The sequence below is a fragment of the Sebastes fasciatus genome, chromosome 18, assembly GCF_043250625.1.
Source record: "Sebastes fasciatus isolate fSebFas1 chromosome 18, fSebFas1.pri, whole genome shotgun sequence".
Taxonomy (NCBI): domain Eukaryota; kingdom Metazoa; phylum Chordata; class Actinopteri; order Perciformes; family Sebastidae; genus Sebastes; species Sebastes fasciatus.
In genome coordinates this window covers 24,014,886-24,032,081 of record NC_133812.1, presented here as the reverse complement: position 1 = coordinate 24,032,081, position 17,196 = coordinate 24,014,886, and the positions used below count along the sequence as shown (strand labels likewise).

Here is a 17,196-nt window from a genome sequence, read left to right as displayed (position 1 = left end):
GATTAAACTGACCCTCAATCAAATCAACATTTAACCAAACAGTCACGTTAGCTTTCATCCAATGAAGATGCTTCCTGGAAAAGGATCTGACGTCATGACTCCGATGTGGGTGATGAATAAGTATTGAGCAGAAGGATCACAAACTTTTTAAACAGTGTTTGAGAGCAATGCAGCAGTTCATAGATGAATAAAGACTTCTCCATTTTGAAACACAATGCATAAGTGTTTCTATTCGCTGACTGTGCAAACTCTGACCTGCAAATCTGACAGAGCTGACTTGAGATCACACCAAAACAGGAAACATATCCTTGAATTTGTCAGTTGTATGGGCTTCAATTGAAGTAATTCAGAGACTGAGTGAATATATTACCAGGTGTTGCTTTATGTGGCCTAAGCTTTTTACTAGTGTGGTCTTTGACTGCATAAATGTGAAAATATGCCAATGAAAACTCATTGACCTCTTAAAGTAAATCAGAACATTTTTCAACCTTGGTTGTATTTTCATGATTGTGGCGATTCTGAATAAAACGACTTAACACTCGCCACCTTTCCTCTGCCATTCATTTTGACAAGTTTCACTATCAATGCAAACACCATGCTTGCGTCCAATGCATGAACACCCTGTGGTGCTTGCAAATTTATCTGCAATTGTCTTTCAAATCGCTTTTGTGAAACAGGCCCCTGGGTAACATAACTGCAGTATAACCAGATTAAAACTATATTAGCTATTCTTGCAAGGAGATGTACTTTAGGGGGAAATCCACTGGCCAGTGGTGATCAGCCAGAAATTTGAAGGCGACAATAAGTTGTATTTCTAACTTGTCTACTACACAACGCTTCAAATTATGTCTGTCAAAGATTGGCTCATACGTCAGAGAGACCAAAAGTTTCAAATGGAGCCACTCTGGAGAGATATTTCAAAAAGCTCTGTATGATGGATGAAGAACAATGGACAGATATACCTTTGACAATTGTGTACAAAACTCTGAATAACAGCAGTAGGCTACACTAATGCGTTTTTGTTGTAAAATGCATAATTTCTACTACGTAGAAAACATACTTCTACTCTGGCGTTTTAGAATCACTAAAAAAAGAAGTTTGAAGACGCTCCTGACCCCGTTTTAGTTTGAAAACTCGAGGGTTGCATTTTAGTCTAGACGGGTAGAAACGGAGACCATTGAAAATGATGACGCTGACACTCACGTTCGCTTCTTGATTGGGCCTTATCGGTCATAACGTGTCCTCTCTGAGTTGTCGCGCCCCTATCATGTGACACTTTTCCGGAAGTAAACAAATGGCATCAGCAAGTGGTTAACTACCAGTGGTTAATTCAACATGGATAAAGAATTACAGGTGTTGCTGACCTTGTTGTCTCTGCTAACAGCTGTTGTGCAGTTCATTTCTGCATTTTTATAATGCTACTACGGCCTACATGCGCATGAAGCAAGCTATTATTCAAACGATTTGTAAGCAGCGTGTCCAGCGGCGTTTGAAGGAGGGCGATGGACATAAAACAGAGGACTTTCCTTTTGTTATGTATGCTTATTTTGTTCTAGACAACTATTTTGAAGTTCACAAAGAAACTTTAAACGAACAAAGCATATAAGCTGCTCTCCAGTACGACAGGGACTTCCAGCCACCCGAGTGTGAGAACAGACAACGACGAAACCGGGGGGAAACGAGTGAGACGTGTGTGGAACAAATTTCTTGACCCATAATGTAGTAAAATTTGTATCCGTTTATGTTTTAAAGCAAATCTGATGTGTGTGAGAGAGATAAAGCAAGACTAGAAGCAGCCTTGTAAAGTGCGTTTGAAAAATAAAACTTGTTTTTATCCCACTAAATTCATCTCTGTTCAATTGTGTGTGTGCGAAAGCTAGAGGAAGACCTTACAATAACACTCAGTTGTATTTTCTGTAACTCAGCAACGGCATTTTAAAATGAAAACGCATTAGTGTGGATGTAGCTTTAGATAAATTCATGCCTGGATCTGAAAGGTATTCTACAGATTGTCATTGAAGTTAAAGACTCCCCATTGAGAGCTCAACACACAGACTGTACTTAACTTCATATAGCTCCCTTTGTAGTGAGGGACTAACCCTACGAGACACAGCGACGCTGTGTGTTAAGGTAGTATTGTGTGCATGTGTTTGTGTCTGTGTCTGTGTGTGTGTGTGTGTGTGTGTGTGTGTGTGTGTGTGAGGATGAGTGTAAGAGACAGTTTATGTCATGGGGAGGCAGAGCTGTATCTGCTAACCGTTACTCCAACAAGACAGCTCGCTTGGCTCACAATCACACACACACACACACACACAACCAACACACACACATGAGATGCACACACAGACACTTTATTTACCTTTGGCCCAATATAGACACAGTGACAGTTAACCTAGCCACTTAATACAAAGAGACAGTTTCTTCTACAAAGACTTATATTCAGAGGGGGGTAGTGTGAGTCAAAGTAAATCTGGCTGAACTGAAAACAGAGCAGAGAGAAAACACTAACAAAAGCATTCCAGAGAGTGGATGAGAGAGATAGTAAGACTCAGAAAAAGGAGAGAGAGAGAGAGACCTTGACGTGATACAGGAGGGGGTGAGGCACAGACGAAGGAGTGAGGATGTTTGGAGCCAGCATGACACTGTAGAGAGGAATTTGTTCTTTAGTTTCAGATAAAACATAGAGAAACATCACTGTTTCGTTTGGCAGCTGTATTAACTGATATCAACAGGCAATGGCAGAAGTAAATTACACTTACAGTACTTGTGTTACTATAATTGAGAGTTCCTGTTTAATTTTACTTTAAGTTTTCCTTAAAATGTTGCAGAAGCTGAATTGATTAGTCGATTAATTGATTCATAGATCGACAGAAATTCTTTGGTAACTATTTTAATAACTGATTAACCCTTTGAACTCTGCAATAGAGATGGTCAGCCAGTGCCAACATTAGTATTTTGGATAAAACCTCAGTTTGGATGTCAGTGTTTGTAGCTATTGTCAGCTTATAGGCAACTATTGGAAACTGCAGTATGAGTTTAGGTCAGTTAGAGATCCATAATTTCAGCATTAATAAGTAACAGTAACTCACTTTTAACTTATTCTAAAAGTACTGTATTGTTCTTCTGTTCCTCCCATGTTGCCCTGTCTGTGTATAACTCCCTTAACTATTACGGTTTCCACCTGAAACAGAATCCACACACTTAATCCCTGTAATACAACACCATTCAGTCTGGATTTGGGAACACAAAATCCCACCCTTGATTTTGTTGTGGGTCTTTGGAGGGGGAAACAGTGAAATTGGAGAAACGAGGGAGAGAGGAGATGGGAAAGAAGGGTGGGAGGAGGAGGAGGAGGAAAAGAGGGAAGAGAGGGGGAATAAGGAGAACATGAGAAGGGGGGAGGGTTTGATAAACGTTGTGTTGCTTTGTTTAGGCTAGTGAGCCATAAATTCCAAGGAACAGGAGGGAGGAGGACTGGAAGAGGGGAATGAGGTAAAATAACCGTTAGGAGAAGCTTGAAGGGGAGGAAAGGAGGGAGTCGAACTTAGATATGTTTAGCAAAAAGGGATGAGAGGAGAGGAGAGGAGAGGAGAGGAGAGGAGAGGAGAGGAGAGGAGAGGAGAGGAGAGGAGAGGAGAGGAGAGGAGAGGAGAGGAGAGGAGACTAGAAGACAGGAAAGGAAAGAAGATAAGATGAACGAAGGTGAAAGGAGACAAGAGGAGATAAGAGGGGACGAGTGGAGGCAAGAGGAAAGGAGACAAGAGAATAGGAAAGAAGAGGAGATGAGAGGAGACTAATGGATAGGAAAGGAAATGACACAAGAGCATAGGAAAGGAAAGGAAGGGAGAGGAGACTAGGAGTCAAAAGGAGACTAGACGACAGGAAAGGAGAGGAGACACAAGAAAGGGAGAGGAAAGAAGATGAGAGGAACGGAGGTGAAAGGAGACAAGAGGAGATGAAAGGAGAAGAGGAGGCAAGAGGGGACGAGTGGAGACAAGAGGAAAGGAGACGAGAGAAAAGAAAAGAAGAGGAGATTAGAGGACAAGAGAGGAAGTGAGGACAAGAGAGGAAGTGAGGAGAAGAGAGGAGGAGAGGAGAGGAGAGGAGAGGAGAGGAGAGGAGAGGAGAGGAGAGGAGAGGAGAGGAGAGGAGAGGAGAGGAGAGGAGAGGAGAGGAGAGGAGAGCTGTCTGAACTGAACTGACTGACTTCTCTCGACTCCACCAGACACGGTGGAGTCTGCACAGTATCAACATCGCTGAGGAGTGTGTGTGTGTGTGTGTGTGTGTGTGTGTTGCTACTATACTTTCACAGTAAGGATCTCACTACTCTCTACCTCCCAATGAAAACCTCACATGTCCTATTTTGGTGTTTTTCTTGGTTGCCATGTTGCTCTACAGCTGTGTGTCTGTTGGGAATTTCACTGCGCTGCCTTCTTATCACTTCCAGTGGAAAGGACACACTGTTTGCACCATTCAAAACACATTTATTCAGTGCTGCTCACTTAAAAACAGAAGTGACTTTGGGGGAAATACGGTCCCAGTAGGTGTCCTGACTTTACAATCTATAGGAACCGTGAGAAACCTATTGTTTAGTTCCATGAATGCGTGGAGATAAATCTGAACCGCTGAATGTTTGGAGGTATGACGCTGCCCTGTCCCCTCTGTCACTTGAAGCTGTTGGTGGTGCTGCATATTTTAACTTTGATGTAAGCCAGTAACATACTCTGATGTTTACACATTATTTGTGACCCCCCCTAAGGGGTATGCATTTCAGTTGCATTCAAGACTACTACTACTATACTCTTTTGTAGGCTTTTATTATAGTTTAGATTTAATTTAATTCCCCTCCATACTTTGCCTGATATCTTCCACTCTAACCGATTTCCATATCCGCCCGAATCTAACACCATATTAAGTTGACACTGATGCGTAGCCGCTGGTTTTGTCAGGATTTTAAGAGAGGAGCGAAGTAAACACAAACTACAATGTCGGGTGATATTGAGAAGACATGCCGTCTACGCATAGACTGTATATAAGAACCAGAGGTGACACGAGAGGGTGGAGCTAAGTATGGCCGAACACTGAATAAGACATTTTTAGGTGACCAAAATGATAAAATTACCTTTCATGAAGTGAAAACACACTGTGAAAGCGTTAAAGTTGTAAGATGAAAACGCAGACAACACCCAGACTGGACAACATCATAGTCACGACCTGTCAATCACAAGATAGCCACGCCCCAAAGCATCACCTACTTTATGGTTTATTTTACTCTAAATGGGATCATCAGGGAATTTTATATTTTTAAGATGTTTTCTTAAACTAAAATGTGCTATACAATTAGCAAACTCCTTGAAGGAATAACTTGAAGGAAGTGCGTAGATTGTGTGCTTTACGTTCGCGAGTGTCGTGTGCGGTACAGAAATAGATAGAGAGAGAGAGAGAGAGAGAGAGAGAGAGCGCAATGGAGAGTGTGTATGAGATGGACTCACGGTGAGTATGAAAATAACAGTAAAGCTGTGAGCGTAGCAGAGCAGTGTATGTACAGTTTAGGCTGTCGGTGAAGAAATGCAACGACTCCTCAAGCCACAAGCCAAGTTCCCGTGTTTTGCTTGCCACAGTCTGTTTACTGAAGGGGGTTAGCCGCGAAGTTAGCCACAACTTTGGCTCAGGCTCACTTAAGGTGGGCTGTTAAGGCGGACGAGCGCTGATCTCATTATGGCAAGCCGCTCCTCCGAGTTTTGCTAATCAAATTTTAGGTCAATTGATTTGTTATCAATCACTCGGTTAATTAAAGGTTTCATCACTTATTTAGTTTGTGAGTCCTTGGGCTTAGCTCTCTGTAAAATATCTACACCAGTAAAGTGGAAAATGAAACATGATTGAGGGAAGATACTGAATTATGATTGTAGATATCAAAGGTTAATGAGTCTCTAGCTAAATTTTCTCATATTTTATTCATATAAATAAGGCTTGTTTTGAAGATGAAAATTAAGACATCATTGATCTTATCTATATATGTAATATGCTTGGATATGGTAAGATTGATTTATTGATATATGACTTATCACAGACAGTGTTTCAGAAATCAAGGCTGTGGAGGACCAACCAGGAAACTGACAGACAGATGTTCAACATTTAAATGTCTGCAAACTCCCACACACCGCCTGTCTGTCTGTCTGCTGGAGTGATTGACTGTAGGTGCGTATACGCAAATGCTGTCAGACTGACCATGTGTCTGCAGTCATCCAGTCATCTGCAGACAGGAGGGACACACACACACACACACTGGCTGGCAGGCAGACGGACCAATCGACAGATTAGGACGACAGACAGACAGACAGACAGACAGATAAAAAAAGAACGGTGTAACATCATTTAGAGAAAGAAGATAGCTCTGGAATATCTGCTAGATTTAAATCTGCGCTTACACAGACAGACAGAGGACCAGCATGGTGGGGATGTGAAGATACATGGTCGGGGGAAGGGATGGAGATGATAATCTTAATGGACTGGTCATCTGTCTATGAGCCCCCCTGATTCACACTAACATAGAGGAAGGTTTATATATCTCGAAAGCTTTCTGCTGCTTTTGAACTGAAATCAGCTTAAAGAGCAGACGAGAGTTATTGGAAAAGTAGTATAAGAACAGTAAAAATAGTGTCAGGATGTATAATGTGGCTGTATGGCTGAAAGCTGCAGAATGTCCTGTGGGGTTTTATCATGAGGCTACACACAGAGATCAGGAATGAGACTTGCTATGGTATACTGCACAGAGATTGCTTATGGCTACTTCTGTGTGTGTGTGTGTGGTGCAGCTTCGTGACAGATGTCGTCCTAACTGGACTAATGGAAACCACTTCAGCCACTGCCTTTAGCTACACACACACACAGAGAGATACACTAGAGCCCTTTGGCCATGTCCATAAACCCAGTCCACCTGAAGGCTAACAGGAAGAGGCTCAATCCTTCACATACACAGCTTTGTTGTCACATTTACTCAACGTACAGACAAAGAAAAACACTGCCTAAAGTAAAGTAAAAAACAAAGAGCGTCTTTTTATGGACCGTCTTGAACAAATTCTTCCACTTGAAAGACACTTTCTTATCTTAATTTGTCTAAAATGTCTCGTAAAGAGCTTTGAGGGTGACAAAAATAGCCCTAGCAAGGACACTAAAAAGGCACATGCTCCTAAAAAGTCACACTTCCGATGATCTCCACTTTAAATTCTCCTTTTGAAGACTATTTTTGGGTATTTTGTCTTTAGGTATTTGAGCAGAGAGGCTGAGATTAAAAACAAGTGAGAAGCGAGGACGCTGGGTTACACTTTAGCCAGCTGAGTCACCAGAATTCCCCAATCACACACTCAGTGGTTTGGCTCGACCCCAGTATCGTCAAACATTGGCCAAACATGTGGGACAATGGTTTGGTTTCAGTGACAACAGGAAAACCGGAGATCTACCGGCTGGTTTCTGCCCCCAAGGCTGACACTGAGTGTAACCTTCACAATTAATGTAAATACATTATAGTATTAATAGCTCATTTGAGCTATTAATAGCAGAGTTTCCTGCAGTTTTTATGGCAGAGGAGAGCCACCTTGCCTGAAGTAGAAAACTGCCTCTGCCAACATCAGAGAAAAACTAATACACATAAAAAAGTATCATTAAAGAAAGCTTATTTCAACCTGGTGTATTTCACATACATAATGAGGCTATTGTGAAACTACGGGTCGTGCTAACTTTGCACTTGCCACCTCCACTGGAGAGATTTGGGGAAACAAAGACTTGCATAAAGCAATGTATATTGGGGCAAGCTGCAAAAGCCTCCTACAGCTTTCTGAATAAACATGATTAAGACATGAATCATTTCAAATGTTTGCCTTCGTCTGACCGAAAGAAAACACAGAAAGTAGCCACCTGGAACAGCAATTATTGCTGAACGCACATTATTCTTATATTTTTTTCTACCAAAAATGTTTTGCGTTGGTTAGGGGGTGCTTGGCTGTAAAAATATTTCAAAGGGGGTACATTATTAAAAAAGTTTCTAGTAAAATGTGACTAAGAAGTGAAAAAGAAAGTCAGCTAAACTAAGAGTGAGACGAAAGGTTTTTGACCATATAATGTCATGTCATAACTTGGCATAAAAGAAAGGAGAAATTTGGATATTTCGGCTACTTTTTGAGGGACTCAGTGGGGTTTATCTTGTGGATGGAAATTGAAAGCTTGACTGGATATGAAAGATGTTAATATACCATCAAAGCAGATGATCAGATCTCCGTCCTTCTTTGGAGTTGTGAATTATTAAAAATAGAACAAGAGTATTACAGAACTGGATTGATTGAAGTTTGATTTCGTCCCTGCAAACTCGAAATGTATGGAGATATGTGGTAAATCCACAGCTAATGTACTAAATCGTAAACTTATTCTTCAAAACACTACACCTTTATTAATTTTTTACCTCATCTACAACCTATCAGGTAAGAGCTCACAGAGCGATAACAGTAGTCACAAACACCTCCTGTCTCAGGGACTGAGTTGAGTGTAATCTACAGAGATTAGTGAGAGCAGATGTAGAACCTGCCAAAACCACTTTCAAGAACCTGTCCTGCTTAATATGAACTGACAGTATTCCTGCCTCGCTGGGCTTTCATTAGGTCTCTATTATTTTTGTATTTAATAATTTGTGTTTTGGAGCATAGCACTCCAAATCCTATGTTTTACTCCCACACACATACAAAACAACAAATAAATCAAAGCTTCTTTTTTTCAGTTTTTAAGGATTAACCAGAATGTGACCTTCACTGTGGAGTTTTATTGCTTTTGATTTTTTGTAAATAAACATCATATTTGCTTTGATTTTGTCACGGCGAAGCCTTGTGGGATACCAAACTCCACAGTTACACCGTGATCTCTCTGTAAGCCTCTGCAGTGTGAAATATCTGCGGTGTATTTTACTAACCTGTCACTTTCACAACAAAAAATAACTCCCTCATTAACAACCATCCGCTGTGAGTGTTTGTGTGTGAGAAGGAGAAAGACAGAGGGGGAAGGGAAGATATATTAGAGGATAGGTGTGAGACAGGATGAGAGGATGTGTGGACAGTTAGAAGAGAAGAAGAAGAAGAGGTGTGGTCGGCTACTGCAGGAACAAAGTTACTCAGAGCTCCTTTATTAAAGAGCAGGATCAACTAAACAAACAGCACCTGGAAACTTCAAACCTCCCGACAGCTGTCTATGTAACTGCACAAAGACAGACGGAGACAGACGAACACAGCAGGGGAGACACACACAAATGGCATGTAGATTAACAGAGAGACAGGTTGGCAGAGTCACGAGACAGATAACCGCAAACCAGCAAAAGAGCACTTCAAACATTTCATCAAGATGGCATGGTTAGTAAAGATGGGATGACAGCGGATGAGTAACAATTAGATCACTTCAACGGACATCTACACATTGAAAAAGGAACTTTGGGGTGAAGACTGTGGGCGAACGATGACGACACTAAAGACTATTGACGGTGATGATGACTATGACAGATGAAGCTCAGCTATTGGCTGACCACTCGTAACTCACCCTTCTCAGCGCGCCCCATGTGAGCTGGTTCCAACAGAAGCAAAGCAGAGAGTAAGAAGACAAAATTAGATTGGAGAGCATGCACAGGTGTATCATCACATACACACAAGAGGAAAGCTGTGAATTTTTTTAATTCAGCATATATCTATTCAGCATATATTGCAGGACTTGAGCAAAGAAATTCTTAGTCGACTAACACTCATACGATTTTGTCGAGTAATCGATGATTTAATAAACAGATCTGTGAAACTGAGTTTCTCCACAAACAAAAGCACCACTTTAAATCTCGGGTTTACCAGAGATGTGCTCATAAGTTTCTAATATATTGTTACACATTCTGCTCAGCAGCAGCAACCAAATGCACCAACAGCTTCAGAAATCATACAAAATAAAAGCAATGACATAATAATGGAAATATAACCTTCTATTTGATATAACACACCCAAATCTGTATCAAAAAGGGGAAGGACAATCTGTTGACTGCACATGTTCCCTAACATAAACTCTAACCTTTAACCAACAGATGCCCAACCTCAACCTTTAACCTCTACTTCACCTCATGGTAACCCTAAAAATAATAATTTTCCCAAGACTGTCGTCACCTGCTGCCACTTCTCTCAATCTCTTTCTAAACACACACACAGCAGCCATGTCTCCGTTATATATATATCATTATCACCACACACTAGACTACACAACTGGTACTGAGACTGCTCACATCTGTGTGAGTGTGAGGGAAAGAGAGTGTGTGTGTGTGTATGCAGTATGCACTGTAATGTAATTAATCAAGTGAGAGTGTTGATTACTTAATCTGTCATTAGCCAGCCATGTGTGTAAGTGTGTGCGTATAGTATGAGTGTGTATGTGAGGCAGCAGGGTGTTTCTAGCCCCCCTTGTACCGACAGCTGTGACCAGAGCCAATCAGGGCAGAGCAGAGATTGATGATACTGGACTAATACCATCATTCATCAGGGATGTGATATTTCAGGGATTGGGATTTGTTTTGGACGTGCTGCCTCCCTTCGTTTCCAATGAGACTTTCTTGGTTTCACTTCCTGCTCGCTGACTGATGATTTACACGCATCCCGCAACAGCATCCAAAGGTTAATCTGGACCATAACATTGGTTAGTATTTTAGTAGTATAAGTAGTATTTTTTTAAGAAACAAAAGCCAAAATTCTCTGATTCCAGCTTCTTAAATGTGAATATTTTCTGGTTTCTTTACTCCTCTATGATAGTAAACTGAACATCTTTGAGTTGTGGACAATACAAGACATTTGAGGACGTCATCTTGGGCTTTGGGGAACACTGATAGACATTGTTCACCATTTTCTGACATTCTATAGACCAAACAACTATTCGATTGATCAAGAAAATAATCATCAGATTCATCGACAATGAAAATAATCATTAGTTGCAGCCCTAATTCATGGAAATCTGAATCATAAAGTCATGTTCTCACTTTCCCTCCTTCTTAACTCTCTGACACCAACAAGAGGCTAAAGTTTGCATCGTCGCTATGTGACGCTAATCCATTTTTCAACACAAACCCTCAAATTCATTCATACACACACACACATGCACACAGTCTAATGAGGGATTAGCTAATGAATTCTCTCAACAGATTAATTACATTTACACACTCACGCCTGTGTGCGCACAGACTTCATCCACCAAACGACTGAAGACATGAGCCAGTACTTTCAAAGAGATGGTTTTTTTTAAATCTATCACTAAATTGAAATCCGTAGACACAGATTGGCTCTCTGGGCAAAGTGTTGTTTGATTTGAAGAGAAGACATTAAGACAGATCTGAAGGACGACGGGCAGAAGCATTACTTTTAAAGAGGAAAATAAATAAAACAGCCTTTGATTTGGTGCCATTTTACATGGCACGAGTAGAATGAGAAGGCATTTTCACATCAGTCTCAATGAGAGGCAAACATTGCACATGCTCGTCTTTGTACCACTGTACTCCGGAGGGCTTAAAAGCATCGGCCTCCCTCTTTCTCTTTAAGTGACAGCAACACACATTTGCTCACACACACACATAGGACATGACAGGGAAACACACACACACACTCCCTCCTGCCGTTTTCACAGTCTCTTGAGTGGAGGAGATGCCCACGGCCAAAAACCAATGGTTGCATTTCTTGTTTTTTTTTCCCCTCCTCCTCCTCTTTCCACTATCACTCTCTTTCTGGGGGAAAACACACAATTTTATTTCATCTTCCAAATGGAGCCGAAAAGTAATTATAATTAAACCAACTTGGTTCTAATGTTCAAAAATACTAAAATAATTCACAATTATAATTAAACCAGCTCAGATGTGGCGTTCAGTGGCAGCGGCAGCCTTCTAATTCGTCTGGAGACACTAATGGAAAACAATTATTTCACTTCATTAAGATTAAAGACGCCTGGAATCTGTGTCACAGCTCGATCAGAGAGGAGACAGATTTAGAAAGTTGTCAAATTAACATAAACTCACTTACTCGCTCAAATTTATTACACTGACTTTGTAAGAGATAGGACAACACAAAACTGCAGCAAAACAGCACGATAAGAAGAGACAAGGGAGAGACAGATTTATATAAATGCCATAATTTACTTTCTAAATGGGGAACTAGAAGATAAAGAAGGAAATGAGGCAGATTTAGAGAAAAATCATCTTAACACAAACTCAAAGTGACTTTGTTAAAATGTGACGGACAGTTTTTAAATCCTCGCCACTGATTTTTTTCGTCCTTGTCTGTGATTTCAGAGAGCAACGGCGACTGATGCTGCACCACAACACACATCTCTCCTGTGATTTCCTTCATTATTGGCTTCTGATCTAACAGACACCACTTTTTTCTCAGTGACAGTTCACTCTGGCTGCAGCTTATTAACCCTATCAGTCCCATCTGTTTTAATATTTTACTGAAGAGATCAAATAAAAGTGCTGTCAGAGATGGAAACGACTGTTAAATCTAGAAAATCCTGCACTGTCTTTGCATTGGAGCTGCAACTAATGATTGTTTTCCTGATCAATCGATTAGTCGTTTGGTCAAAAAATGACAGAAAATGGTGGGAAAATGACAATCAGTGTTTCCCAAAGCCCAAGATGACGTCCTCAAATGTCTTGTTTTGTCCACAACTCAAAGATATTCAGTTAACTGTCATAGAGGAGTAAAGAAACCAGAAAATATTCACACTTAAGAAGCTGGAATCAGAACATTTGGGCTTTTTTTTCCTTTAAAAATTACTCAAATCGATTAAACAATTATCAAAAAAAAGCAATTAATTTGATAGTTGACAACTAATCGATTAACCGTTGCAGCTCTGGTGCTGTCAGTGATGGAAACAACTATAAAATCGAACAAATCCTGCACTCTCTTTGCACTAGGGCTGCAACTAATGATTATTTTCATTGTCAATTAACCTGTTGAGTATTTCTCAAATATTCAATTAGTTATTTGGTCTATAAAATGTCAGAAAATGGTGAAAAATGTCGATCAGTGTTTCCCAAAGTCCAATATGACGTCCTCAAATGTCTCGTTTTGTCCACAACTCAAAGATATTCAGATTACTGTCATAGAGGAGTAAAGAAACCAGAAAATATACGCATTTAAGAAGCTGGAAACAGAAAATGTAGTCTTTTTCTTTAAAAAATTACTCAAACCAATTCATCGATTATCAATTTAATAGTTGACAACTAATCGATTAACCGGTGCAGCTCTACTTTGCACCAAATGCAAGCTCTTGTTGTGCCATAAATGAGAAGTTGTCTCCTTTTCAACTTCATCAATTAGGATTCACAGCGTATACAGAGTAGGGGGATGGCAATCACACATTCATCCCCAGGAATTGGCTCCTTTCATTGCAATTAAACAATCATTTTCCCTGCATCTGATTTACTTAAATTACCACTGTTGCTTGCTTTTTTTTATTCCGAAACACAACCAACTTCTCTTTTTCAACCCCCTTTCAACGCTAACGCTATAGCCCACCACCTCCTCCTCCTACTCTCTGCAAAGCAACATCAAGTCACTAGTACTTACTTGCAAATTAACAGCACTCAAATTCCCAAAGAGGCCTCAAAGAAATTCCACACATTTGTTACCCAGAGGGCCAAATGGCCACAAGGGAGAGGAAGAGGAGGGGTTATAGTGGGTATAGGGAGGAGGGAGAGGGGTGGCAATAAAACGTTCACAGATGACGTGGTAATTAATGCGTAATTTCTATGCAAATCATTAACATACTGAAGCAGAAAACGACGTTTTTATACTGTTTCTGATCATTCCTAGCACTTCAGTGGAGCATGATGTGTCCTTTATTGCAGCCATATATGGTTTTAGTGTGATTTTGGAGGTCAGCTGAGCTTTCTAACAGCTGCATCTCTCTTTCTATGTGTGTTTGAGTTCAGAGACGAACTGCTGCTGGTAAATACATCGCGCAGCAGACAGAGACACAGGTACAGAGAGAGTTTGCCTGCTCGGACACCGAAAGCTGCAGAAAATACATATGCACGGACTTTGTTTTCTCAAGTCCTGCACCAGCAACACACACAGCTATAAGATAATAACTCCCTTCTTGAGTTCATTTAGGGGACTTTTGCATTTGTGCATCGTCCCGGAGCGCATCAAGCAGCACGGTTGCAGGATTTTCCTCCTCGGAGTGCATACGTGTTTCTGCAGAAAAGACGGACGAAAGAGGAGCAGATGCACACTTTGCGATGTTTAAACTGAAGTCCAGGAGAAAGGAGCTCCCATGCATGCCCAGAAATATAAGGAAGAGTTTAATGTCACGGTCGTTTCAGTTACTACACACTGAAAGGGAATAATGCGCACGGCCGCATGTATAGTTTAAAAACACATCTTCACAGTTTGCAGAAAGATGAAACCTGCAGGGTCTGCAGAGAAAAAGTAACTGATCCTGTCCTTAAGTTAAATCGCACGGTGCACTAACAAAATGCATTTAATCAATCGGCGTATGCAGGCTATATTCTCAACCATTAGGTTTTATTGCATGCAGCGTGAATAAAGTTGCAGAAGAGAAGAAGAGAAGAGGATCATTTGGTTTGCAGAGAGTGAAAAGCTCACGGCACTTTGCGAACCGAACCGACCATTGCATCGTACAAAAGAGCTCCTCTTTAAAGACCTAAAATACATCCCAGACTACAGAGGATGACACCTTTAAAAACATGTATTATTAGGCTAATACTAAGACTTAAAATACATCCCAGACTACAGAGAATGACACCTTTAAAGGCATGTATTAGAGGCCAATACATGCATTAGTTAAAGACTTAAAATACAAAGAACGACCCCTTTAAAAGCATGCATTAGTAGACTAATATATACATTAATTAAAGACTTAAAATGCAAAGAATGACATCTTAAAAAGCATGTATTAGTAGGCTAATGCATGCATTAATTAATGACATAAAATGCATCCCAGACTACAGAGAATGACACCTTTTAGTAGGCTAATACATGCATTAATTAAAGACTGAAAATGCATCCCAGACTACAGAGAATGATACATTTAAAGGCATCTATTAGTAGGCTAATAGATGCATTAATTAAAGACTTAATTTGCATCCCAGACTATAGAGAATGACACCTTTGAAGACATGTATTAGTAGGCTAATACATGCATTAATTAAAGACTTAAAATGCATCCCAGAATACAGAGAATGACCACTTCTAGTAGGCTAATACATGCATTAATTAAAGACTGAAAATGCATCCAAGACTACAGAGAATGATACCTTTAAAGGCATCTATTAGTAGGCTAATAGATGCATTAATTAAAGACTTAATTTGCATCCCAGACTATAGAGAATGACACCTTTGAAGACATGTATTAGTAGGCTAATACATGCATTAATTAAAGACTGAAAATGCATCCAAGACTACAGAGAATGACACCTTTGAAGACATGTATTAGTAGGCTAATACATGCATTAATTAAAGACTGAAAATGCATCCAAGACTACAGAGAATGACACCTTTAAAAGGCATCTATCAGTAGGCTAATATATGCATTAATTAAAGACTTAAAATGCATCCCAGATTACAGAGAATGCCTGGAATTGGAGTCCGAAATAATTGCCTAATGCTATAGATGACGGCAAGGAATCACACCATAAAGTGCAAGATCACTGTCATCATAAACAGACATAAAAGGCTGTAAGTCATCACTGTGTACAGTACGTGGATATTATAGTTATTATAGGAGGAGGTGATCTCCGTGCATAACTTTTTCTCCATTCATGCTCAGCTGAACGATGTTTCCCCTCCACACTGTACTGTACAAGCAGCTCCACTCTCCACTCCGCTTCTAACACACGCTGTTAACCGGGGCAAAAAGCTCTACATGTTCAGTCATTGAGTCAAATAATACCACAAAAAGTCCGGAGCCCAAACAGAAATACTGCAACTTAAGTTTTAAACCTTTTCAGATGGAGTTCACAGCCCAACTATTGGCTCCGTGTTTTAGTCATTTTGTGGATAGAAGAACCGACCTACTTGGCAAACAGACTCAGACAAGACTCACATCACACAGGCTTAATACGACTTGCTTTCAACGTTAAACACATTATACCAGTGAGAAAAAAGCACCAGACACTCCACGAAACCTCCATCCGAGGGTGTCAGCTTACAGCTGGTACATTTTCAACACGGTAGTGAACTTTTTTCTCCTACTACACCTAAACACACCTGTCAGGGATTCATACACGGACACAGATGGTGAAAAAAAATGAGAAAATAGTCCAAACTTTCCCAACAGAAACCACTCAAACAGCCGTTTCTAACCGTTTTTTAACGTTTTTTTGAATTCTTACCTGTCGGTATCTGACCGTTGGTGTTTCCAACTGCCGACAACAGCAGCAGGAGTCCCGGCAGCAGCAACACGGAGAAAAGTGTATCATCCATGTTTTTTGAGTCCGTAACAGTTTTCCACCAGGACGAAAAGTTTCTCCTCCTCCGTCTTCTTCTTTCTTTATTTCTCTCTCTTTATATATTTTAGTGGGTTAGTATTCCTCCTGTTGTGGTGGATTCAGCCGCTCCATTCTCTCTGTTTCTCTCCTGGTTTCTCTCTTTTCTCGCTTCCTAGACGGGGCTCGAGCGGACACTACACTTTGTTTCACGCGGAGAGAGAGCGCGAGAGAGAGAGAGAGAGGCAGAGAGGGTGAGCGAGCGCAGCGGAGAGAGTGCGTGACGTCACGAGGCAGCCGTTGATTGAAAAAAAGAAAAACACTAATATAATAAAAGAAGCAATGAAGGAAAACTTGTATTTCTTGCAGCGTGTTGTTGTATTGTTTCTCAAAAAGGGATAAAACAAACAAACAAACAAAAACTACAAAAAAACACTAAATCAACAATAAAACTGCTAATGACAATAATAACAACAAATGACAACAAGTCAACAATTTAACAAAAAAACAAGCAAACTACAAAAAAACACTAAAATCAACAATAAAACTGCTAATGTCAAAAAATAACAACAAATGACAGCAAGTCAAAAATTTAAAACTAAAGAAAAACAAGCAAACTACCTAACCAAACCCCACTAAAACAACAACAACAATTAAACTACTACTAATAATAAAAACAACAAAGTGAACACCTGTCA

The 17,196-nt window shown here is 40.3% G+C and overlaps 1 protein-coding gene across 24 annotated transcripts in view; it reads right to left on the bottom strand.

Annotated features, from left to right (window-relative positions):
* The window catches only part of ptprk (protein tyrosine phosphatase receptor type K), a 133,269-nt gene extending 116,520 nt beyond the window's left edge, over positions 1–16,749 (bottom strand). For 16 of the 24 annotated variants that reach the window (XM_074616275.1, XM_074616279.1, XM_074616278.1 and 13 more), the window contains exons 1-2: positions 16,406–16,737; positions 9,577–9,600 (exon numbers count right to left, since the gene is read on the bottom strand). In XM_074616275.1, coding sequence (XP_074472376.1) covers positions 9,577–9,600; positions 16,406–16,496 — 115 coding nt within the window. In that variant the 5' untranslated portion in view covers positions 16,497–16,737. Of the gene's footprint in view, positions 1–9,576; positions 9,601–16,405 lie in introns of all 24 variants that reach the window. The other 8 variants (XM_074616294.1, XM_074616296.1, XM_074616293.1 and 5 more) reach the window with 2 other exon arrangements.
* Between the last annotated feature and the right edge of the window lie 447 nt (positions 16,750–17,196).